Source organism: Chaetodon auriga, chromosome 5, assembly GCF_051107435.1.
Source record: "Chaetodon auriga isolate fChaAug3 chromosome 5, fChaAug3.hap1, whole genome shotgun sequence".
Classification (NCBI taxonomy): Eukaryota; Metazoa; Chordata; class Actinopteri; order Chaetodontiformes; family Chaetodontidae; genus Chaetodon; species Chaetodon auriga.
The window spans coordinates 5,149,539-5,176,154 of NC_135078.1; the positions used below are offsets into that span (position 1 = coordinate 5,149,539).

Genomic DNA, 26,616 nt, shown 5'->3' on the forward strand with positions numbered 1-26,616 from the left:
TGTGAAGGCTTTCAGGGTCAAGACATTTTCTGTTCCTGTACTTCCTTTATACATATAAGCATGGCAAGACGGCAAATGTTTGGGGCTGAGCAGAGGACACATACCAACAACAGAAAATGAAGAATGTACACGAGTGCACACGAGTGCCTAAGAAATAAATGATAACTTCAAGACTCACGCGAACAAAGTTAAATTGAAGTAACTGGCCTAGAACCAAAAAATAGTAGAGCTTATAGTAGTTTTCATCACTACAGGTCCAATATATTTTTAGTCACAAGCAGGATTTGGTGGTGCTTTTTCCCCCTTTTGGATAAAAATAAAGTCAGTCAAATGAAGTCAGGCTCATTTCTGAATTCTCATTGTACCTCATTTTTGGTCTCCACCAACTTCTGAGAAACACATCTGGCTCTTTAGCTGTTAAGTGCTTCACCAGCTACTTGCTAACTTTGTCTGTCTGCTGTTTGGTGCTGAACAGGTAGCTGACTGTGGGGTTATTAGAGCTATTTTTCACTGAAACCAGCTGGAGATGCAGTTAATGAGACTGAAGCCAAACAGTAAAGTTATGGGCTGAAAGAAGTTAAAACGCTGTGCGAGGCTGAGGGCTCTGTAATAATTATATGTCTTTCTAACGGCGGGTTGCTGTCAGAGAACAAGTAGAATTTTATATAAAGGATGGTTAAGTGGTAATTCTTCTAATCAATTTTCAGACGCTGTAGTCAATAATGTGACGTGTAGTATTGATCAGGGATAGGGAGCGGCTTTACATTTGGAAAGAATTCAGATGATTTCTAAGTCTTCCACTGTTGAAGTGAAAGGCAGCCCACTTGGCTGGAGCTGTCAGCTTGACTCCTTCTGCACTCCACCAGTGTGTCACAAGCTGTTAATTTAACAGAGGAGGAGAGAATGTTCTTGCTTATCCTCTCCCAGTCACAATATGTCAATAACAATTACACAATATTATTCCAGCCGGTGGAGGGCCGGCTGCCAGAAGAGCAGAGGGAGCCCAGAGGTGTTGTAAAGGGCATCGGTGCGTGACCACAACGAATGGGAGAAACAAGTCCTCACAGATGATTGGATACGGACCCCTAACTACAGGCTGATTGGTTCTTTATGCCCATAGGTGCACTGTGGCTGGTTGAGGGCAAAATGAGTGGTTGGCTGCTGAGCTTTTGAGTACATGATGTCTTTTTCAGATACAGTACATTCACAGTACTTATGCAATATCATTGCTTGGTATTATAGTTCAATATGATGCCGATTTTTTCTTTTTTTGTACATATGGTTGAACATAAATCTGCACACACATCCATGTATACAGTATATATGCATGCCACACTCCTCACCTGTCCCCCAATTGACACAATTTACCACAAACTTAATAACTCAAATCTAAACAATTTAAAAATCATATTAAAAAGGTGCTTCTTATGACTTCATCAGATCTTGTCTCTTAATGATCAGATTCAGACTTTTTGTCGAGTGTAATCCAGGTGGCTGTTGTCTGTCCAGTGTGTGTAGCAGAATTACGAGCAGTCAAAGCATCATGACTTTTCATGATACAGATATGCCAGAATTTGAAACCAAAAGGCTATGGATTAAAAGCATTGAGGTTTTTACCAGCTTTGCTGTGCAGTGCACGCTAAAGCTTGACTGATGTTCCTTGTGGTTTGATATTGAAGCCTTTCACTGTGTGCGACGTGACAGCAGATGGGAAACTGAGCTGAGGTTATGGACCGCCGCAATAATGCGTGCTAATTGGCCAAGGGAGCTATTCAGTTTTCTGTCATTAGCTTTATCATTTTTTAAGGGACATCTCAAACTTAATTTATTTTCAAATTATCATATTTTAGATTTATTGACACAAGGTGAGAACCCCACAGTGTTATCAGGCTTTGATGATCCTGATTGGTGCACTGAAATATGTGAAATGAGAAAACATTGATCTCAATAACAGAATCACTAAAGATCTGGAGTAAAGGCAGTGTTGATGGCAACAAAACTCTGGGTCGTTCAGAGGCTCCTGCTCCACCTCTCCATCTAACCTAAAGCCATCTTCATGTTTGGCTTCAACTCTTTTGCACTTTGCAAGGAGGAGACAGATTCGCCAACATCAACACAGTCATTATGAAGAGGCTGAAAATGTCAGCATGCTTGCTGCACTATTCAGCACTTGGGCTAATGAGTATTTCTCTCCGGTGATTATCAATTAGTAATGAAGTGGCAAATCATCCTATCAGGCAAAACCAGCACTGTGAGCCTGTGGAGAAGAGAATGGGACCGCAGCAGGCATCGAGGGCAACCAGGCAGTTGGGACAGAGAGGAGAGCCAGGAGACGCTGCAGCTGGAGGACTGGGAGTGCTCTTCTGTTTCCTTCTTTTCATCTTTCTTCATCTCCTTTTTGCCGAGTTTGCCTCTTCCCTTCGTCCTCTGCTCGCCCGTCCTCTGATTCCCTCTCCCCAACTTCCAGTGGGGTCCTTGCGCACTTTTCAACTTGCTGAGAAAATGTGCAGTGTGGCTCTGAAGATTGCCATGTGATGAAATATTCAGCAGCATATTGTTGTTGTGTATACAGCACCGTGCAGCCACAGAAAGAAAGCAAATGCATGGGCTGGCCATTAGCGTTCCACTGCTCCTGTGTTTGACTTGTGGAGAAGAAGGCACTTCAGGGGTCACATGAAGCTGCTGCCCACCCAGCTCTTACTGCAGCTCTGACCACCACATGATGAAAAAAACGTTCTTTGAAAGGAGGTCTTTAAAAGTTTTATGTTTTATTTATCTGTACATACAGAAATGATGCAGAGGTATGTGTATTCGCCAAACTGTGTGAGGAAATACTTTGCAGCATATGGTAAATGGAACTCCTCACTTGCACTCTTGCAAATGGCTTTAATTCATTTTGGTCAAAGTTTCACATTTCGCTGCTCATCGCTGTAGAGTTTGCAAAGTGTCCAATACGCAAGGAGTCTGATTTCCTGTCATTTCTGATGCTCATTCTGTTCAAAGTTTGCAGTGAATATTGGGGAGATGAGATGTTTCATCTACTTTAACAGTGAGGACTGTAATGTTTGCAGAATTGCAATAATATAGACTTTTCCCTGGTTATCGCTGTGATCATGATGGTGTCTTTTCCTCAAAGATAACTGAGTTAATTTTTCCTGAAATGAAGACATAGGCAGTTTTACTTGTGAATCAGCTTGTTTTATAGATATTTATTATTATTACTTAGCTTTTAGTTCAGCGTGTGTAAGTGTTTCTTACTTGGGTTGCACCAATCCAACTTTGTCTCTTCTCATACTGATACTGATACCTCAGCTCAGGGTATCTGCAGATACAGAGCACTGATATGATAACAGTGCTCTTTTTTCCCTATTTAAAACCTCTATAGATCACTTTGTTGAACTGATGCATGTCAGTATCAGAGGTGTTAACCTATATCAACAGATCAGATTGGCACTAACTGGTGCATAGAATCACTACATTTTAAAGCACAGTCCGTCATCCAAATGTAAACATTCTTGGAGTAACCTGTGGTCCCAGTGCCCAAAAAAAAAAAAAAAAAATGCTGTTCCCCACATTTTCCCAGAAGCTTGTCGCTTCCAAGTTCCCATTCCATTAAATCACTTTTAATCTGGAATAGCACCACTCTGCTCCAGGAGACTCTGTTGTGATTTGATTAAGCACAACTTTACTGACCATGTGACCCTTATATACTGTAAACTATAAAGATTAAGGTCTTTTTTGGCACAGGGCCTCTCTACATTGACATTATTCTTTAGTATGGATGGCTTTGGTTAGGATTTTATTGATACTGGTATTGATAACAGCACTGGATGGGCTGCACTGATGGTAAGCAGGTACAGACGATGCCATCCAACGACTACACTGACTTTGTCCGTGCTAACCTAATACTGTAAACTTTCTGAAAACCACTGCTTCTTTCTTGCAGATTTGGTTTATACTGAAGCTTAAGTCTGTCTTTTGAGTATCAAACAGTCATCTCCTGTAAGGTTGAAAGCTAAAAGGATAGATTTGGGGTGGAGTGTCATTCTACGCAAGAGTATTTCTCTCGCATAGGACTGGACACTGATGGCACAGAGATTAGTTAGTTATCTTGAAACTGGAGGAATGAAGAGAGATGATTGCTACGTAATTCTCTTTATTGTATGGGGATATAATGAGACTCTTATAAGAGGCTGAAACATCAGACATAGACTCTTTTATCTTCCTACATTCTGTCTCCATGCAGCAGCGAAATGAAACAGGAGCTGCAGCCTCTTCATCTGTTCTGCTTCAATGGTGGGAGTGTCTGAGTGAAAAAGCATCCCAGCTTTATCCTGTGATACCTGACAGGAACAGACAAGCCGACAGTATAAAGCCAGACAGCAGGCAGCTCGGTTCAGGTGACTCTAAATGTTTGGTGTTGTCTTTGCGATTCCTTGGACGTCAGAAACATTATGGCTGGTCTGAAGCCCAGCGTTAACTTTGCAGTAGTGTGACATTATACACACTGAAGTTTGATCTCATTTAGAGTCATTTTAGCCGTGCCGTTTGCTGTTTAGTCTCTAGCAGTGAACACTGAATCATAAAATATGCCTAAATGCCAAATCATCTTCTTTGTTTTATTAGTCATTCTTACTTAGGCTGTGTCCTTTACCTAATGTGATTTCCAACACCAGCAGACATGACATACATCCACTGGCAGTCTAATTTCTTGCCAAAGAGGATGGTTTTATGTATTTAATAATGCAAAGTCGACAAGAGCGTAGGACAAATTAATGTGCTAACTGTGTATTGCAATTGGGACCAACCATTTGAAATACTATTTTCAGGCTGTGTTAACGTTTAACATATGTTTGTTTTCATCTGAAGGCACATATTGAGTCTGACTTTCGGACTTCTTCACTATTCAGTGCCGCAATGATTGGAGTAGAGTGATTTTAAAAGGCTTTGACAGAATAACAGCCTTCTCAAGATGATCCAGTCTTTGCTGCAAACTGTGTTACAGCTACGAGCCAGTTTATTTGACAGAGTTAGGGTCTGTATGTTCTATACAGTGCAGCAAGACAGCATGCTGGCACTAACAGATGCTGTGTTTGATGCAAGGGTCAGTTTCTCTGTTTTTACTGCCTCATTCGTCTGTGACTCCCGTTTCTGTATGATGACAAGTGACTGGAGTGATTGTTAAATGTATGTGGGGCTTCAAAGAAGATGGGGTGGATGTTCAAACAATACTAAAGCACTGAAATTCTTTCTCTCTATGTAAAAAATGATCTCTTTAGCCCACATATATTAAGATTTCACATGACTGGTATACATAACTGTCGCGGGGTTTTCCTTTAACTTCTTCAAAAAAAAAAAATGGGAAAAACACAGGCGTAGCCAGAGAGATACTGGGTTGGCGTAATTTATTTGCCAGCCTCCCAAGGTGCAAACAGTGATATTTACAAAAAGGTGGAAAAACAGGCAAAAAGAAGATAGATCAAGATTCAAATAATGTTCCAAAGAACTGAGTTCCAAGACTGACTCATCCAGGGCCAAGCAGTCTCCTTTTAAACCAGTTGCCCCTCCCACTAGGCTCTATATACACATAAAAAAAAAAACATAATCAGCATTTTTTTAACCATATCCATATTTATAGTCCCTCAAACTCCAAATATAAATAGAGCAAAAATAGTGTTTATTTTCATAAATGTTCCCCTTTAACCATCACAAGTTATTCACAACAAACTTAACTTTACAAACAAAAAAGGTAATAATGTAGGTCACATGATCATAAAAACGCATGAGGACAGACTATTTAATGGAGCAATAGGTTACGCCCCTGTTTGGCCAACCAAACTCAGACAGCGGGAGACAGCAGGATGAATATGCAACGCACTTCCACATGGTCAGTGATACAATGGTGGTGTGGATACATATGTGAATATATATATGAACAGAGGTAGAACTACCAAGAGGGCACCTTGGCCGCGCTACAGAAACGGAGGAGGAAAGGGGAATGGCTATGGGATATTTTAATTACTCATTGAAAGACAGGGAAAGTGAGCAGGGACTTGTGAATGAGAGCTTTTGTGTGCGTATGTGTGTGCGTATGTGTGTGAGCGCGCTGCCCACAGTCAGTGACGGAGCCGCTCTGTCACAATAACATTACTCAATATTCAAATATATTCATGCCATCCCAAGGTGTTAGACTTATTAGTACGTTACAACAGCTGCATAGTTTCATTCCTTGTATCATATTGAGCTTTGCCATGTCTTAGTGCACTTGTGCATGGTTGTGGTCAGTGTGGCAGCTTCAGCTGATTGCAGTAGATCCTCTCTGCTGCGGTGATGTGTCCCTGCCTCGTGTTTCAAGAGGTTAAGAGGTGCCAAAAACGACATGATTTATTGAAGTATTTATTATTTTTGCTCATCTCACAATCACAGACACACACCTCGGGCTGCAGTGAGGTGCTGATCACTGGGAGCAGGTCTGAGAGTAGGAAGAAAGTGTTGCACGCTCGCTCCGTATGCATTTCTCTGAGATCAACACTTTCTCCCTTCTCTTAAATTAGAAAGTAAGAAAATGAAACAAATGAATTCAACAGTCGACATACTCTCATTTTCATTTTGCCATCATCTTCCTTTTCAGCTTCCGTATCGTTCAACCTCAATTCATTTGATTTATGGAAAATGGTGTGCCGTGTGCTTATACACAGCAGGTGTGATACAGAGATGATGACAGGCTGAGACAGCAGAGGATGTGAATATTCATGAGTGTAGTATAGGATCCACTGCTGCTTCGTTTAGGATCTAAGATGAGTTTAAGGGTAACATCTGCATTCAGCAGCAGCTAAATCAATCACAGTTTACATTCTTAATTAGACTTCCACCCAGTAACATGAATTATAAAGGGCACCTAGCCGAAAGTTTCATTTTCTTACTAATAACTCCAAGTATAGAACATTTCTTTGTGTTCCTTTCTTTCTTTAGCCTTTGTGATGTATGTATTTTTAACTTAAAGTGCAGCGTTCAGACAGTTAAAAATGTGAAGCTGCTTTAAAGTGTATTTCAGCACCACAGACAGCCGACTTGAAGAAGCTCTTAACAGTGTGTGTGCACACTCGCTCTGAAGTGCTGCTTTAGGAAACGCATGCAGAAATTGAAGAGCCTTCACAGAAACACTCTTAGAAAATGCTCTAGACATTTGAGAGAGATTGTTATAAACAGGATCCTGGTCTGTAACAGGACATTCTAAAAGCTCCTACAGCTACTGAGCCACCGCTACCTGTGTCACATTGACGTGAGGTGATCACCTGTTTGTGCAGGAGAAGACTCAGTGCTCTGTTGGTCTTTTTGGACAGCAAGAGACAGCCTGCAGCTTGTTTTTTCAAACATCAAAGCTCTACAGAGTGGGGAATTGTAAAAGAGACATAGACGGTATAAATGCAGTCTATTTATCCATGGCTGAGGGTAAATATACAGACACTTGCATACAGTCTCTTTTTTGTTGTTGTTGTTGTTTCATCAGCTCACAGAATAGAGTTGCAAAGTGGGAGGGGGTGCTGTTTCTGGAAGTGTTTTCCCATTTTATTGTTTACTTTAAGTGATATCCTCAATGTTACTTAACATAGAAACACAGGAGCCTGTGAATAATGTATGGATCATATAGGTCAGGGGTCGGCAACATGAAGGGCCATTTTTAGATTTCCTTGTTGATCAGTGTGACATATCAACATGAGGGTTTATTACTTTTAATTTAATTAGAAACTTGACAAATTGCTGTGTGTTTACCCCCTGTGGTTCCAAATGCAATGTTCCTGTTTCAAATGTACAAATACACAGGTGCCTATCAGTCAATGTGATCAATGGACCTGCCGTCCTTTGCTTAACTCCATTATTCTGGTGTCATACTTGGTTGCTAAGAAGCACAAATGCTTCGGAGTGGCCAGTCAGATGACTGCAGGAGAGGCTGGGTGCTCTTCATGTGTGTGAACATCTGTTCACAGAAATAGGTTTATCAGAAGACTGTCAGCAAAGCGGATGCAATGTGCTTAACCCTGATCACACTGTGAGTCATGTGATGTTGTCTATGGGAAAAATGAATGGGGCTTTAACTTCCAGAATCAGGGGTACCCAAAATAGCTTCTCCCACTTTGGAACTCTATTAGCATCAATGAACTACAGTGAGTACATTTGTCAGCCACAGTTCTCATTATAGTTGGTGAACTCAACAGTTGCTGGCTTAAACACACACTACAGTGGTTATTTGTGTTATTGGCCAAATGATAACCACAGCTCTTCACGATGGAAAATTGCATGCTTTCAAATCAAGATTTCAATATGAAACCAATTAATCGTTCAGCCCTTCCCTTTGGACGAAATACAATCAAACATCGCTGTGTTCTCTGGGAGCAATGCTGACAATTTGTTACATGAAAGTAAAAAAAGGAAACATACACTCAGTGAAACTGCAGTTTCAACAGTTCATCATGCATCATGTCTGCTCTGTGTCTGGTGCATCAGGCCCTGAAGATGGATCCAGACTGACCGGCACATATTCACCAAGTGCTTCTCCTGGTGAGGCAGCTCTGCTCCAGTACAGGGAGGAAGCTCTGTACATGGACGGGAGGGACGTATTCATGTTGAGAGCAATTTTATTTAAGAGCAGTGTGCAACAAACACATTTTACAGATACTGAACAGTGCACGCATTTGTTGCCAGCACCTCCCCTTCTGAGCTTTAAGTCATTAAAAGCCTGAAACGGAGAGTGACATCATCTTCCACCAGTCTCATTGGCTGTGAAATTAAGCTGCTGTGAAGTCTGCTTGGAAACATTTGAAACACCCTCCATGTCCATCTCTCACTGACTGTACCTCCTAGCTTTTGGAGACACCTGCCCTGGCTTTGATAACTAAAGTGAATGTCAGCGAGTCAAGCAGCCACTTCAGCTAAAAGGACCTTAAATGATCTGATTGTTCAAAAAAAATAAAATAAAAAAGCACAGAGCGACAGAGCAGTGGGTCAGTACAGAACTGAGAAGCACAAACAGAGGAGAAAAAACACTGAGGTTTGAGCAGCCAGCTGGCCCAAGTCACCATCTTCCTGTTGAATATTATTAAAAAGCACTGACACAAGAGAACTTTATGGAGCTTAGCGCGATTAATTCAGCGCTAAGAGAGCGTGATTAATCGAAAGAAGCACCACGGTTTATTCAGGGCAGGGACGGGGCCCTTCTTTGTCAGTACAGCACGAGGGAAAGATTGTGGGAGTTGTGTGAAAATTAGCAGCGATAGTGTGAAAAATTCATAATTAATGTTGAATTTAGATGATAATATATAATTTAACTCCTTTTATTAACTACAGTAGGTACAGCTCAACAAAGTACAGATATGCTCTGCACAAACACACGTCCTTCCTGTGATGTGGCCTCACGCTTCCAGCAGTGCAACAGTTTCTTGATTCATAACAGCAGTGCAAGCAGTGCAAAGCAAAACGAACCCTTCTCACTGTCTGTGAGGACAGATGTATGATGCTCTGAAGTCCAAACTGTTTTCATCGTAAGAGTCTGATGAACAAAACCCTCCAATGCTTTTAGTGTCGTGAATGTTTCATCCTTGAGAAAAATCTATAAGACCTCGAATTACTTTTATGTTCTTGCCAGTGATCTTTAGTTTCATTCAGTAGGGACGACTGACAGACATTTTAGCCAATAACATTGCCACTCTGATGGGCTAAGGCAAAGCAGCAGGTTTCCATTGAGCAAACAGTGTTCGTCTCTCTGTGTTAGCGTTGCGTTAATCTCCATTCTCTATATTCACAGTGGCCATTTACGAACAGATGAATCGTTTTTTGAGTAGTTTGTGTGGTTTTATTGATTTTTATTGAAATATAAAAGGTATTTTACAGCTCACTAACATCACTCTGCAAATGACCATTTTGGTTGCCCGCTGACACAAAACCTGGCTCAGTTCAACACATTTGGAGCTGGTTGTGTCCAATAGTGGTTATAGCTCTGTTATAGCTCTAAACTCACCAGACACAGTTTCAGGCATATTCCTTTCAAAAATGAGGGGAAAATATTCAAAAAGAAAAAGGCTTCAGTATCACTTCGACTCTTTGATAGTAAACCGCAAAGTTGCCATTCAGCAGAGAGCAGGATCATGTCTGTGTTCAGCAGGGATCGAGGACAAGAGCTGTTCTATTTTAGGTATGTCATATTACACTAAAAAGGAGGTGTTTGTGAAGGGGCTTTAATCATAATGTAGTTTGACAGCACAGATAGTGCTCTAGTTTGATAGTGAGCAGGTACAACACTGTAGATAAGACTGTTTCAACCCGGCTGAGTGACCTGAGCTGACCTGGCCTCTTGATGCCATGAAAGAAAGAAGGATCCCAATGCACGGTCAGAACTCGACCGTCAGTCCTGTTCTCATAGATGGAACTGCTTCCTCTTTATTTCTCCCTTTAATATGTCAGTGCTCACTCCCAGACACTAAATTCAGACCGCAGTCCCGCCTGTGAAACACCTGACAGACAAATTCTGTTTTTCCAGACTCCATCATTGCCGTTTATACGAGCTGCATTTCTGGCAGGTGTGATTCAGCACGTCGTCTCCCTCTTTCTCACTTCCTCTCCTTCTATAGGTCCCTGCAATTGCAGCTCTCAAGCTGTTGCTCTTGTCTGTGTGTTATATTTGACACTCCCCCTGACCCAAAATAGACCTGTTAATGGCAGAGACTGGCAAAGTACCACAAGGTCCTCCTCAAGTGGAAACTAAGGGCAAAGTCTGTCACTAACTGGTTCACTTTAAACACTAGATTGGACCAGCAGAAGGCCAGCTATTTGCTTCCAGCTAGTGCCTCTTCTCATCAAGATATAATGCCTTTACTGACTGCCCATTTCCTACCTATATCCAATTTCAGACACCAATCTTATTCATGATTGGGTGAGCATGCTTGTTTTATTGCTTGAAGGGGTTGAAAACACTTTTGAATGACGATTCCATTGTGAAAGTCCATTTCACAAAGCAATTCATTATAATATCTCCCACAGTTGCAAACTATTTGTTTCATGCAGATTCAGATTTAGCATATGCTTTTTCAGCTTGGGTGCCCCGCTGCAATCAGGGAGGGAATGAGCTAAACTTGCACCATCTGAGTGGGGCAGATGGCTGCTGGTTAATTTAGCATGAACCCTGGACCTGCACCACCTTTTTCCTGCTCATAAACAGTCCACACACAGAGGACTGCACTCAGTCATACCGCCACCATGTCCCCTCCCAACGGCTCAGGCAATAGGTCTCAATTAGCTGAGAGACAAGCAGAGATTTACTGCAGAGCAAATGAAATAACTCAACTCACCCCAATCTCTGGCTTATTGGTGAGCCAATGTACAGACCAATGTGCCAGTTATCATGTTCTATGAGCTTTCTATGAGATTGGATTGTGCTTTATTAACTTTTCACTGGCGCTAAAGTGAAGGGGACTTTTGGTTTTTTCTCTCCTTCTTATACGATGCAGTACATATCTAAATATACATAGTCCACAATCATATACAAACTCAATGCAGGGACATTTGTAACTCAAATTCGATTCCATATAATATTTTCTCATTTTTAATATTGAAAGTAGGACTAACATGAATCAGTTTCCTTACTTTTGGTTTCAAATACTGCTGGTCCATGTTTTCAGTACGGCACTATGGACACGTAATAAAAACTGCACATGGCTTCAGTAACCTGGAGGATACATACTGGATGATCCCGCAATGACCATGAAATCTGCTTCGTTTATTTCTTCAATTATTTATTGCATGTGACACACTGCTCCCGGCTCAGCACATTGAGATACTTTTAGCCTTAGGATGTTCTGGAAATACAGATCCAGCATTCACAAAAGTCAGTTAAATGAGGGGCTGAGATGAGCAGATTCTCATTACATTCACTCATATTCCTTTGGCATTTTCTTGTTTCTGTAGTTTACCCATTGGCTACTTTCTTAAAAGTCTCCTCTGTGACTTGAAAATCAAATGAAGATAAAGAAAATCAGATAGCATTTTCCTCCTCATGCATCACCTCCACAACCTTTTGCTCTGGTTTTATGCAATTCCAACTTAACCCAAATAAATGAGACGGCAGGGCATATTCTTCTTCTTCTGCATGCTCTCCTGAGCTGCCTCTCTTTTCTCAGCTAAGGGACAAGTTAACCAAAACAAACGAGTCCCCAATGACTCGCTGGTGATGCCTCAGAAAGTAGAGAGTAAAGGTGATCGAGGGGAAGCAGTGCAAGGGCCCGAAGGCTCCTGGTGCTTCATCGCTCATGCAAGGCAGCGGCATGAGGGAAGAGCCGCAGGTGGCTGGCAGTGATGGATACCGGGGCCGCTGTATAATCGTTCACCCTTTCAAAAATTGTTTGAGAAGCAAGCTGTCAAAGGGCCACTGCAGAGCAGACCCTCGCTGCCTGCTGCAGAACTTTCATGTCAGCTCATGACTGCGTCTGGGGACGACCGCGCAAAATTGAAATCTCAATCCTGGTGGCGGCCGACTGACAGAGTGGTTATTGTACAGCTTATCAGGAGGAAAGTGAAAGGAAGAGATTTGCCCCTCTCTCTCAGGGGAATATTGCCCTCCATCAAAATGTTAGCAGGAAACAGCTGACATCAACTTCTGAGAAGTAAGTTGTGATCGAATGGCAAATTTTAGACGTTGCCTGCCACTGGCCTGAAAGAAGAAAATATCTTTCTGAGACTCACTCGCTCGTTCCTTGGTGTGACGATTTAGACTAAATGATCATTCATGGGGGAATTTTGATTGAAGAGGATATGGAAATGTGATTCAATGAGTGCAGGGTGACATTTATTTTTTCCTGGCCTTTTGCTCTGAGGCATATTTATGGAGGAGTTAACTCAATTGTAAGAGCGAGGCAATGAAGACGGCCATTTTTCATACCACAATAAGATTAGTACAACATGACAGCGATTATACAGGGGGCTTATAATTTGCAGCAACAGGGCGCTGACTCAGTATCCACTCAGTAAGTACAATCACAGACGCCGAGGACACTGTTGATGAACGCTTTTGAAGAACTTAGACAGTTTTTTTTTAAAATGTGGTTATTCCTAATAACTTAGACACCTCAAGGTCTCAGGTACTGTCTGTGGCCTGGTGAGTTTGTGTGAATTCTTTATTCTAAACTATGACTTTTGTGACTGTTCCTAATTTTTGGGATTCAGTTAAACTGGAGTTAAGGAATTACTTCAATACATGGCTCTCGGGATGGGAATGACAGACAGATTTCCTGACTTTTCCTCAAGCACAACCATGAGGTTCACATTTCTGATTTGTCTCCACAGCTATTGGATAGGTTGCCATTAAATTTGATACAGACGTTAATTTTTCCTCCAGGATGAATTGTTATAACTGAAAACAGCACTTCTTAAAAGCACATAAAAGCTGATGTCTGAGTACAGGCTTGAGGCCGAGCTTGAGGTTGGATTGGACGGCCATCAGTCATCCTTGGCGCATTGATAAAATGTTCAAGTGTATTACAAAATGTGTATATAAACACTCCTCTACCTGTAAAAACCCTGGAAACATAAGTGTCTCAAGTACTAGTTTTCAGATTCAGCTGTGAAATTTATTTCCTTGGGATTTGACATGCATGACATTTCATTGTCTGTCTAGTTCAAATTGATTTTTTCCACCATCCGCCTCTATCAGCTTTGGCTGTGTTGAAAACGCACAGGAATACTCACCTACAGTAAGACTGAAATGCATCTCCATGGAGGAAGTGTTTGTGCAGGAGGAATGTCCACATTTGATGGATTCTGCATCGATTGTGTGCAGGAGAGTGAAAATACGTCTATTGAATAATGATGTGGAAATGTCAGATATTTATTTCCATTCCTCACTGTACAATGTGGATGAAAAGCAGGTGGTGTTTTCGAGCTGTATTCTTGTCCCATAGTTGTTCATTTAATATATTTTCTGTTTTGATTCCAGGTCTGAAACGGAGCTATACCTGTGAAGTCTGCAGCGTCACGCTGAACTCGGTGGCACAGTACCATGCACATCTGCAGGGCTCCAAGCACCAAAACAAGTCAGTGGATCACGCTGCTGTTCACTGCTGCAACACAGCTAATCTCCCCTTTTAACTATTAATGATGCAGTGCTAAATGCTAAATGCTACACTTCATTTTTGGCACAAAAATATGTTGTTTTCTTTGCTTTCACCTGTGTCCTTGAAATCCTGTGCTTCTTAAGGAAGCCTTGCACTTAAGATGCGGTTCATTACACATTGTATGATTAGAGTATCGTAGAGAGTTACATTGCTGAGACAGACATTTCAGACGGACTCATTTTGCTGAAGGGATCCTGTGATTTCATTTTGCTGTTTAACTTCAGTCTACACTTTTAAGGAAAAGTCTCTAATTGAGCCTTTTCCTGCTTTTACACTGCAGACACCCACAGGCTGCTGTAATCTCAGTCGGAGAATCAACAAGCTCTTACAGTACAGTCACTACAAACACGCAGCCTGCTGGAGCTCACTCTCCACTGTCTAGAAAGAAGCTATAAAACAAAGCTCATTTAAAGCTGCACACAGCTCGTCCCCTGGTAGTCACAACAGGTATCTTAAATGAATACCGGCATGAAGCTTTTGAAAATTCAAGCACCATTAAACAAATCTACAAGTTTTCCCAAACAATTGGGACTGGTACTGAAGTGCGCACTGCTTTTGCATTGCATCTGAATACCCTCTGTTCAGTCCTTATCTGTTTTAAAATCATTAAACACATAATAACACATAATAAGACATAAACACATAGCAAAAAAAACAAGATTGTTGTTTTGTTTCCACTTCACAGTCTGATGTTGTATTCTTAATGTTGTTGAAGCAGTTCATGCTAAGTATGCTAAATACCTGTTAGACAGGTAGAAATCATTATTTGTTTAAATGTATACAAGTTTGCATTTCGAAGAAAATGTACAACATAGCAGCTACAATAGACAGACTGCACAAGACACATTTGCATTCAACAAACAAGATATAACGTGTTAATTAGAGAGCTTTAGAGGTGCTGGTAGGATTTTACCTTTGGACAGAGCTAGGCTACGTGTTTCACTGTTTCCAGCTAACAGTCTTCTGGCTCTGTGGTCGTATTTAACTGACAAACATGAGTTACATCAATCTTCTCATGTAACTGTCTGCAAGACAGCAAATTCAAGTGTATTTCCAAAAAAAAAAAAAAAAGATTTATGTAATGAGGGTACAGGCACTGCAGGCATCAAAAAGGCCCAAATGTTGATGCAAAGGCTGACGCTGAATAATTGTTTTGTGTTGATAAAAGAAATGAATGAGGTTTCATTTTACATCAGAGTTAAATTCTGGTATTGTTGTGGTCACTAGACAGGAAGAGTCACATGAAAACAGCTAGCAGCAACTGACATGATGTTATATGATTTCAGGGGGGTCCATGTCCTTCAAAGTTGGAACGTGTAAAGTGTTTTGGCTTGACTTTGTTTTTATTCTCAACTCAAACCACAGGCCCGTGTGCGCTTATTTATTCTTTCATTTTCTTGGCGTCTCCTTTGACCTCAAGCACTTTCAGTAGGAACAAGAGAACTGTAAACTGTGATGGGTTTTGCGGGGGCCCTGGGCAGAAGGTGTGAATAGATGGGGCTTACATGGTGCATGTCCTGGAATTAATTCCCCCTGTTGGCCAGTTTCTGGCTGCACACATCCACAGGGATGCTGGCATCAGGAGACGTGACATGCCGTTTAACAGCCCCGTGCTTTAGTCACGGATGCCTGCAACGCCTAGTCGAAGGCACTTGGTTTCCATGCAGATCTCATCATATCACTGCACACACACACCCTACCCAGAGAAGGGCACAGCTCTTGCAGGGAATTCAGACCACACGTGACCCCCCAAGCTCCCACCTCCACCCTAACCAGCCTGATTTCATCCACATATCCCACAACGCTGCCTCGGGCCTATTTAGGACATTTGCTGCAGTTTACACGCAGACAAGAAAGGCTTGTCTGTTTTTACAAACTTCAAAGAGGGGCTGATGATGATATTTAATGCGCCTGGTGTCCTTTCTCACTACAGGACTGGAAAAGAATTACACAGCAGCCTCTACAGTCTATCTGATCCTTAGAATAAGGAATGGAGATTGGAAAACCTGCTGTTGTATGACTTCAATTATGTTTTAAAAGAAAATAATGATAATAATGATGATATGATTAATAATGACTCCATGATTTGACCAAGCTCTAAAAAAATGAGCTCTTGGCTGGCCTCGCTCCTTCCTGATCTCCATGCTACAGTGCTATTTACACTTAGCCAAAGACAGTTTTGTAGAAGAATAACACCACTCTGCATAATTTAAAATATTGGAAACTTAGAGTGGAGTGTTGACTTTTTACCATTGGAAAAAAAGCAAAGTGGTGAGTCTTTATCCAGATAATTCAAATTGGTATATGTTTATAACTAGCAACATACTCTTAGAAGTTAAAGTTGCACCAATAATACAGCAATTTTTTTTTCTATATTAATAATGGACTAAATGATTGGTATAATGGTGAAGTGTAATGTAATAGGGGTCTCTCATATGGATGAAACCACAGATTGTCCAGCTCCCCTCAGCTCTGTGGAACATTTATCATCTTTCAGCTCATTGTTTTGGTTTTACAGCACGCAGCTGTACTGTGTTGGTTTCAGTCTCATTGTTCTCATTGTGGTCGTTTGCGGATGCAGGAAGCTGCTTTTTTCATCATAAAAGCTTTAAAAACCATCCGCGCCTACTGGCATCAAATGGGAGAAACAGTTAGTGGCTAGCTGGTGAACATGGGGGGAATTTAGCAGTAAAGAGTCAGATATTTCTCTCAGGAGTTGGTTGAGAGCAGCCAGTCGTGTTGCCAGGAATTAATTTCTGCTTTCAGGTACACTCCTCAGTCTGTCCTTGTCTTCTTTACCTTTTCTTGTCACAGTCGGTCTTTTCAGTGGTAAGCCATTAGCTTTGCCCTTGATGACTTCAATGTGATATTTTTTCTTAGCATGATTTCTCAGTGCTTGTAAAGCATGCTTATTGTAGTCCATTCTGTCAGGCCTGGCACCCACCTGAGCTGCAGCATTAGCAGCCAGCAGTGACTCTCTGTCCTCAGTCACCACACCTGTTGTGATTTAAAGTTCCAGCTGTTCATGTTATCAAGCACTTTGTGTTTTTCTGAGAACCTAAAATTTCTGAATCTATCCAACACTAAAGAGCTATTAGCAAAAGTTCAATGAGGCTCATCGAATCCCATTATTAACACAGAGTTAATAATGTGTGTCCTATTACAATGAAATACTTGTGACCATTTACCAAACAGACTGCACAATATAACATCACCGTGCTTTGACTGTGTTTGTACTGCAGTAAATTTATGCATAGGAATTTGATGTGAGAAGTATTTCAGAGCTGAACTTGATTATTGGAATTTGGTGGGTGGTCGGATGGATAACTCCAAATAAATGCCAGCGTTGCAGCTTGTCTGTTGGATGTGTAACTAGACAACTGTTTGCTGACACATTCGCCGTAATGACTTTATGCAGTCATAATGTGTTAATGTTGTGTTTGTTGCAATGACCTCAAGTGGCCAAAACATGTAGTTCATGTAGGCTTAAAGTCATTGCAGTGGGGGAAAAGAAAACAAGACATCATCTAAAAGCAAGTGAATTATTTTAACTGATCATCGTCATGTAAAAACACGATACGTTTGTTGCTGCTTTAAACGAAGCTGTAACGCATTGAATACTGTTCAGACACCAATACAAGCCTTGAATTCAGCCTAGAGAAAGTCTTCACATTTGAAATCACATTCACAGTCAGAACAATCACAATTATCCTCACATCTTTACGGTCCGTTTATTTCTGCTCTTACTGAAATCTTTTTCCATTCGTGTTATTATCTGCATGTTGCACCAGGTTAGGTAAGGTTGGATTGTCTGTGTCTGAGTGGGTGCGTAGGTCTGATTATGTCACATCAATATGAAGAGGGTCACACCGATGTACTCTGAACCAGTAAACAGATGCTGCTCTTTGTTAAGATGAACTAAGGGCAGGGAAGCAATGAGGAAATTCAATTTTTGACTCAGGAGGGGAACAAATTACCCCTTCATGACAGGTGTACTAATGAGAAGTGTGATCGATACTCCTCTAACGAGCCAGCTACATAAGTAGAACAACCCCGATGCTTAAACCAGCTGACTTGCTGTTGGCATCCAAAGCAGAAAAGTACAACCTAATGGACTTTGTATTAAGATTTACTAGTTTGATTTGGCTTTATGGCACCCACCCCTCACTCACACACACACACACACACACACACACACATACACACACACACACACACACACACATACATATACATGCCGGTGCTCTCACCTCCGCCGTTTCCAAAGCTGAAGTAGGGAAAACCTAAAGTAGCTTTTATCTTTTTTGACTGTGTTGGAGCATCACAGTACACCCAAAAATAGCCAAGCGCCTTTTTGTGGTCCCCAGCCAAGGAGGAGAGGAGGAGCTCAGTGCTGAGTGCAGCAGAGAAGCCAAGAGACGCTCGGCTGGACTGATCAGTGATAACTAAGGGGAAAAGAGAAGCAAGTACTCAAGACGGAATATTCACATATATTTCACAATAACCAAGCACACATAATGCAATACATACAGACAAGCCAACAGGTAGTCTCACAGCAGGCTTGGGAAGCTCGAGCACTCTTCAGTGGATAATACCACCATGGTTTTCCAGGTAGAACTTTCAAAATCTTAGTTTATATCTTAGTTGAGTTTAATGCCAAAATACATCATGTGATGGTCACCCAGATTTCACAGAGCCATAATTATGGATTACATCGTGATACTCTAAGCACTTCAGTGAAGCAGGGAAGTTCATCTCAACCACCGCCAAAGTGTAGCACTGGCCTGGGCGATGCACAGCAGCCATTCTGCAGCATAAAGCTCACCTCACAGCTGCATACAGAGAGTTACAGATGTAACTCTTGTTGTAATCTACACTGGCTATTAACAAGTTGTGCTGCACTTGTGCAACTTAATGCATCATCTCAACTGAAACTGAAAGCAAGTGACAGTGATTTCAGTCACCCAGTGTTTGGGTTCAGTGTACAATATCATCACTGGAATGACTGGGTGTCTTGGAACGCTTCAGTTCTCATAATACATCAGTAACTTCCTTCACCAGGTAACAGAGCTAGCTAATGTTGTTCAGAGAGCTGTTTACAACTATTATTCATGACTAATGGTCCAAAAACATCAGAAAATAAGCAAAGTCCTCTCCTGATTCACATTTACTTTCTAATTAATGGCACGGTCCAATGGCTTCCTGTACAAATGTGCAAGCTTGTCTAAAAAAAGGTCCAACGGAAAAAGTGATTCAGCATTTCAAGCCACATGTCGGGTTGTAAAAGTACTGCACAGCTTGTCTTTTTAATAAGGTGTGCTGATGTATCTTTTTGTAATAATGTGTGTTTAATAACATGCATGACCTTACCATAAAATGGATTAACCAGGACAGCCAAAGGTTCTCCTGCATCATACAGCAACACAGAATACTGACATCCATAGAACTATAAAACTTAAATTAGTAATTAGTTAATTATATTTCATGGATATAAAGACAGAAAATTTGTTTCTACAGCATAGTGGAGTAAGAGCTCAACCGGCAAAAATCAGCCACTTTGTTTTAACCTGAAACACAGTCATTTGTGTTTGGAAATTTGTAAACTGTTACCAGAATGCAAATGAAACACGAAAGTGACGCTTGTTCCCTAAGCAGTCTTCGTTCTTCTTAAAAATTCATTTCAACATTCCCCTTCAATCGAATCAATTTCAATGATCTCTTTTTCTAGCTTAAAGTATCACTTTGAAACTGGATACAAGACAAATTGCTTGTTAATATGAGCAATCCTGTAGTGTATTCAGACTGGGCTGCTATCGATAGGTCAAATCAAGCTGACAGAGTAATTATTGTGCCATCGCTTCTTCCCAGGATAGCCATCCATCAAGGCCACTAGGTGTGTGTGTGTATTCATCATACATGCATGAGCACAGACACACGTGCATACAAATGGGCTTTAGATCCGACCATGCTGATTGGCCCCAGAAACTGATTAGCCACATGTGCCTTCACGGCTGAATAGCAATCTGTTGCACATTTCACACAGCAGTTGACGGGATTGTTTCCGAAGCTCTGTGCAGGGTAACTGTGTTGGTCAGAGTCAATACCTGAAGATACTGTATTTAGTATTCTTACCCTTGCAAGTCTGACATATATTCATCTGAGGCTACTGTTGTGGAAAAGCAATGCGGCTGTAGATGTATTGTTTTTCTCACTGCTGGGTTGCTTTCCAGACCTTTGGGCACTTGAAAACTGTTAAAAGCCAAGCTGTATAATGTCAGCCACACAACAGTGAAAATGAATCCTTCATTTTTGAAAAACACTTTTGGCTCGTTGAAGTTGAATGCATCGACCCTGCCAGCAGAAAGCCTGATAAATCACTTATGTGAAGAATTTCTTATCATCTATATTTGAGATTTTTAGTCACTCTGGCATATTGTGATAGCAAACCACTCATTTGGAAAAAGACTTAGGGAATGGTAAGTCATAGATTATTAATGCCTCCAGAAAATTTGCCTCCATCTAATAACAATTAGCCACTCTGACTGATGTGCATACTACAAATTAATGCTGTATCTCATCAGTTCATGCAAAACATAGCCTTGAATGGAGGTTGAAATATCATAAACACTTTCACTTGCAAAAGAAAGTCTCCAACCATGCTTGGGCCTCTGTGAGGCTTTAGTGAGGAAGCTCAGTCCAAACAAACTCTGATGCGTTTGTCAAGTTAGTGCAGTTAGTCTGGGCTGCTGTGAAAGCTGTCAATCAAACACTGGTACAGATGAAACAGCTGAGACCGTACTTCTCAAGTGGCCTCAGTGTGATATGGAAACAAACACGCCAACCATAGGATATTATGGTAGTAGATATGTGATTTTAGCACAACTGCTAAACCATCGAATCCATAGGCTCAGTTCTTCAGGAAGTCATCTTATAATGAACTGCTGAAGGATCCTCCTGTGACGTTTAGATCCACCGTATGGAAACGAAAATGGATGATGCATTAGTGTGAAAGTGTGTGCTGACATTGTTCAGCTGAAGTTGGGTATGTCTGTGAAAACGCACAACAAAATGTCACCTACAGCATCATCACCTGAATGTGTGAATAGCAGAACGAGACAAAAACAGACAGGAAGGCAAGTCCTTCTCTATTGGAGTGTTTGTCTCTGCAAATGTGCAATCATACTCAGTTGTGGAGAATACAAGATTTCAACATATGGTCAAATTGCTTCAATGTGCCTTCACGGCCTGGTATAAACAAATACTGTGTACCATCACAATCCTATTGGTCATCATCGTAACACATACTCATGATGTATGTGTTACGATGATGACACGAGGGCAGAGATTTTTCCTGATCACTCAGACAGTCTGCAGCAGTGAAAACTATAGTGTGATGTGCCATGTACTTTGGCAGTTCATTAGGTCCATTAAAAATGTGTCAAGGTATAGATGTTGTGATAGTTCACAGGATAAGGGACATTTTTGACATGCTTGTGGCACTAAAGGAAAAGCCAGGCTTTCACCAAAGTCATAACGGTTCATCCTCTGGGCACCATGTAAGCCAAATTCCACGACAATCCATCAAAGAGTTGGGATATTTCAATACAAAACACAAATGTCAACCTCACGATGGTACTAAAGGAAGAATTGGCGGATCACCAAAATCAGCAGGATTCATTCTGTGGGAACCTTGAACATCTGTCCAGAGTTCCACGGCAATCCATCCAATGGTTTTTGAGATGTTTCTGGATGTTTCAGTTCTGACAGACCATTGTCAGAACTTTGACATGCTAAGAGCCACAGCGCTAGCTGAGCTAAAAATAAATGCTAGGAAGGCACTGTGTTTCATTTCATGGTGTCACTTTAATGCAATATGGTGGTGTGACTGGGGACATGACATGATTATGTGCAGGGTGCTGTACTCTGACTCATGCTGTGCCCTCTGCTACATCAGAGAACATGCTGTAAAATAATATTGTACTCAGCTAGGTTAAAATCAGCTGGTTGTACTCTGACAGGAGCAACACGATTTATTGTGTTTATTGTGCTAGTTCGCTCCACGCTCACCAGAGAGACATGAAACAGAATGTGATATTGTAATGGCAGAGCCTGGATGCATACCTACCTGCTTCTCCCCTGCAGTGTCTTGTGTCTCTCCTCCACGGCCACAAAAAGAACAAGTGGCTGTGCTCTCATTTGTCCACCCTAACACCCAATACTTACATGTCACACATGCCTCTTTTAGAAACAGGCCCATGGCAGCACGGAGGCAAGCATACGGATTCTCCACTTCAGTTCAGCCTCATGACATTTCCTCACAATTGTTCTGCATTGCTCATTCGCTGTACCCAATTTACTGGCAGGTTATCTGTGGCTCGCTTCTCAAGACAATCCTTATTGTTATGCTGGATAGAAGATTCTTTGCTCCCAAAAGGGGAATTCACGTCCATTTTTATCATGAAAACAGTCACAAATACATACGTTCAAGTATTCTAAGCATATTTTCCACTTTAAATGCTTCTGACTCAAACACAGTGACATATTTATTCAGAGCTTTGTCCTCGCTAATGATGAATACAAAAAAAAAAAAGTTACACAACGGCTAAAGTTAGTGCTTCACTTCTAAAAATAAACAGCAACTCTCTGCATGGGACAGGGCTTTTCAAACAAAGATGTTCATTTTTATTTTTATATCTCCAGTCAAACAATAAGAAGCTGTCTTCTGTCTGTCACGCTGTAGCTTGAGACAATTTGTCATCTGGCTGAGGTTGAATACATTGAAATGTCAAACTCTCGTGGTCACTGCTAAACAACAGCGCTGTGCTATCACAATCCAATTTGCTTTTCTCCCTTTTACAAATATTAATGTGCTGTAAACGTAGTTTCACCCAGTCGGCTTCCTAATTTTGAAAGTCTCTCGAATGCATGTTGTTTTTCAGTGAATTGCCACTCATTGACTATAATTGGCAGCAACACTGCAGCAACCCGGCAATGGAGAATTCCTTCGGGTGCCATTGACAGGTCTCTCCACAGTCTTCCTTTACTGTTCTCTCAGGCGTGGTAGTCGATGTGAGAGGCTAGCCTGGGGAGCAATCAGCCCCTTGAGGCTCCATCCTGCCTGCCACAAATCAACATCACCACCAGCGTGATTCTTCCCTTCCATTCAACCTTTTTCAAACAAGTAAAACATGCACATACAAATGATCACAACTTCAAAGCATTAAAGAACACTCTTTAATAAGCCTTGACAGTTCCTCTCATTGTGATTCAGCCAACGTATTTACTCTGTCTGTTCAAAAGCAAGCGAGGTTCAGCTGTGAGCGTTTGTTGACTGCACTGGCTGATACAGCTGCTGGGAGGCTGCGGTCTCTTCTGGGAAACTGAATGCTGCTTATTTAGACATGGAAACAAAATGGCCATTGGGGCCTCCTTGGGAGAGTAAACTGTGTGCTATTTGTCCTGTTCTTCTGTCAAAATTTGCATTTCAAGATCACATACATCACGACTGCAACAGGTCTGTCCCATGTCACGGAGACATGGGGACAAACTTCCTTTGTGGTTTTGAGTCACCCGAAATCCACCAGATGCTGTGTAAGGGTGCTTTGAGGTGATGAGTCACTGGTACAGTAAGTAGCCTGCTTGGGGTGGGGAAAAACTTTAGATTCACTTAAGTATTGTGATTCTTTTGATTCTTGAATCATAATCATTTTTACATATAAATAACTAGCATATTGTCTGTTAGCTCAATGCTAACACACAACACATGTCTCTAGGCTGGCACAATTTCAACAACTGGAAATGAGTGAATGGCATTTGTGGGGTTTACTCTGCAGAGTTTTTACCCACCTCTCAACACACTAATCCACTCAATGTTGAGATTTGGGGGGGGGGGGGGGGGCATATATGGGAAACTATAGTCTCCCATATATGACACCCTTCTCTGCATAGACCCACTGAGACATTTAATTGTATCTTTAGAAATATATAATTTAAGCATTTTACCATGAGGAGTGGCTGGAGTAAAGTGTGCGCTGTGTGGCTGTATGAATTGAAATATGTTCTCTTTGAAAACAAGACACATTGATCAACATTATGGAAACAATTGAAGGTTACTGAGTTTTTCTTTTTCATTTTATATCCAAGCTCCCCTCTGCCTGTCACACCGTACAAAGGCAATTTGTCATCTGATGTTGAACAAGTTAAAATGTCAAATTCTTACTGTCAGTGATAAACACCAGCATGCTGCTTTCGTAATCCAATGTATTTACACCTCTTCCTAATGAATTGATGAGGCCAGCCAAGTGAATTATTACTTTTTGCATCTGTGAGGCTCGTGCCAGGAGCTGGTGATTATGCTGTTGGAATAATTCTTAGCCATGGTGATGAGATTATTTACAATCGTACTTCAGAAAACTGCAACTGGGAAAAATGTCTTATTCCCTCAAATTGAGACCTGTTTGAGAAGATGATGTAAGATATGGACATTTGCTCCCCACAGAGAATGACCAGAAAAAAATCCTACTTTGCTTCTTTGCTATAAAGCATCACAGAGTGGCAGGGCCCATAAACCTGAATGCAGGATTGGTACTTACAGGATTTTGGAGTATGGAAGTTCTAGTAAAGTTTGTTTCTTGCCTTGCCTTCTGCTGTCATGCAGCCACATAATGCAGACAACTGCAAGTGCTTGGCTAGAAAAATGACACTATCCTCTTCCTGTGAGTTACTGAATGATAATCTTCAGTGAACAACTTCATCTCACATTGAAAATGGAAAGAGAAGAAATGCAGCTTGGGGAGACAGTGTTTTTGAAATGATCTCATCAGGGGAGAGCTGTGGGAAATGATTTGGAGCACCATTGGTTCTGAGGGTGCTGGGAGGCTAAATATTGAGCATGTACAGTGCATTGTGAGCTGAAGCAGAAAACAGCCCGGGCTGAGGCAGGGGGAATTTTCAGCGCTCATATTTTCTCAGCACTCATCTCCCATGTAATGGCTGTGTGATTTACAACAATGCACAGCAGGAGCTCAGCGAAGGGCTGGGCCATTTCTACACCTTGCACCCATTAGCTGCTCAGCGGAGGGATTTTTACAAACCACTTTATGTGTGCAAGGTAGGTGGATATTGATGACAAGAGAAGACCCCAGGCATAAAATTATCATGGGCTGGGGAGGACAAAGGACAAAGAAAGCAACACCACAGAGAGGGATCGTAATGCCTTTTATTATTCAGCCTCATTTCCCCCATCGTCAAGCCACTGATTAATTCCCTGGTGCACTGAGCGATAACTCAGGGACCCAGTTGGCTACAGAGGAGACAATTGTCAACTTCCAAGTGGGGGAAGTGCCTTCACCTGCTTTCTTCTCTTTCTCCCCGGAGCCTGCTGATACTGATGCCAACCTTAGTTCATTTAATGCCCTGTCATTCAACAGCGGGTAATGACATATTCCCTTTGCTCTGTGTTTTATAATTAAAAATCGTCTCTTGCTGTCAAAGAGGGCCAGTCCATATACACATAGAAAGCCACCAGAGCAAGCCACTGTGACAGAGACTACCTGTCCTCCCTATGCCCACTTGTCCCCTTTAAAATCATTGGCAAGCCCAATGCTGTTCATAATTCATCATCAGGAATGGTGTGTGTGTGTGTGTGTGTGTGTGTGTGGCATAACAGATGTTAAATTATCCTTGAATTTTCCTTAAATGTACAAACACATCAAAGTACTCAGGAGGCTTTTTTCTACTTTCCTGCATGGTGGATTATTAGATGTAAATCTCTCCAGCACTCCAGTATTGTACAGTAAAATTGTTTCGGACAGGTGACTTCCCCCAACACAGACGACACAGACAATCATAAGCTGCAACACAGCCGAGGCGAGCGGGCCTGTTTATCACGAAGAGGGAATTAACTTCAAAGGGATTTGAAAATGTCCATGTGGAATGTAGGCTCCAGGATGAATTATGCATGAAAAATGCTTCACTTGAGTAATGTGCTGACACAATTTGTCACACGCCACAAGAATACATAAGTTGCAGAGTTGCCATGTTGGAGGACTTGATGCAGTTAGGTGGTGTGGTTTCTCTGGGCCGTTGGGGGTCTTGCTGCTGTGTAACCTACACCGACTGCACTGTGAATTACTTATGAGACCCTTCTTCGCCTTAAGAGGAAAGCTGGGAGCCTTGATATACAGTAGCTTTGAAAAATTTTACTCTTGACTTTAAATCTGTGTGTGTGTGTGTGGGGAGCAGTAGGATTTAAAGGCTGGGCTTGAGGCCATGTATCATCCCCGAGCGTCTTTAAAAGCCTGTCCTGCTGTCAGTCTAGGGAGGATGCACATTTGAGCGCTGACATTTTGATGGAGAGGAAGGCAAACAGCGGCAAGGATTTCAGATACTCTGACAAAAATCTGTTTCCTGAGTTTGGCAACTGAATCTACACTCGCCGCTCGCACCGAGAAGGCCT

General features: G+C 41.6%; 1 protein-coding gene across 1 annotated transcript in view; it reads left to right on the plus strand.

Annotated features, from left to right (window-relative positions):
* zmat4a (zinc finger, matrin-type 4a) overlaps positions 1 to 26,616 on the plus strand; it is a 117,594-nt gene that overhangs the window by 81,669 nt on the left and 9,309 nt on the right. Inside the window, exon 6 of the mRNA XM_076731664.1 lies at positions 13,982 to 14,078. Within this exon, the coding sequence (XP_076587779.1) occupies positions 13,982 to 14,078 (97 nt within the window). The remainder of the gene's footprint in view (positions 1 to 13,981; positions 14,079 to 26,616) is intronic.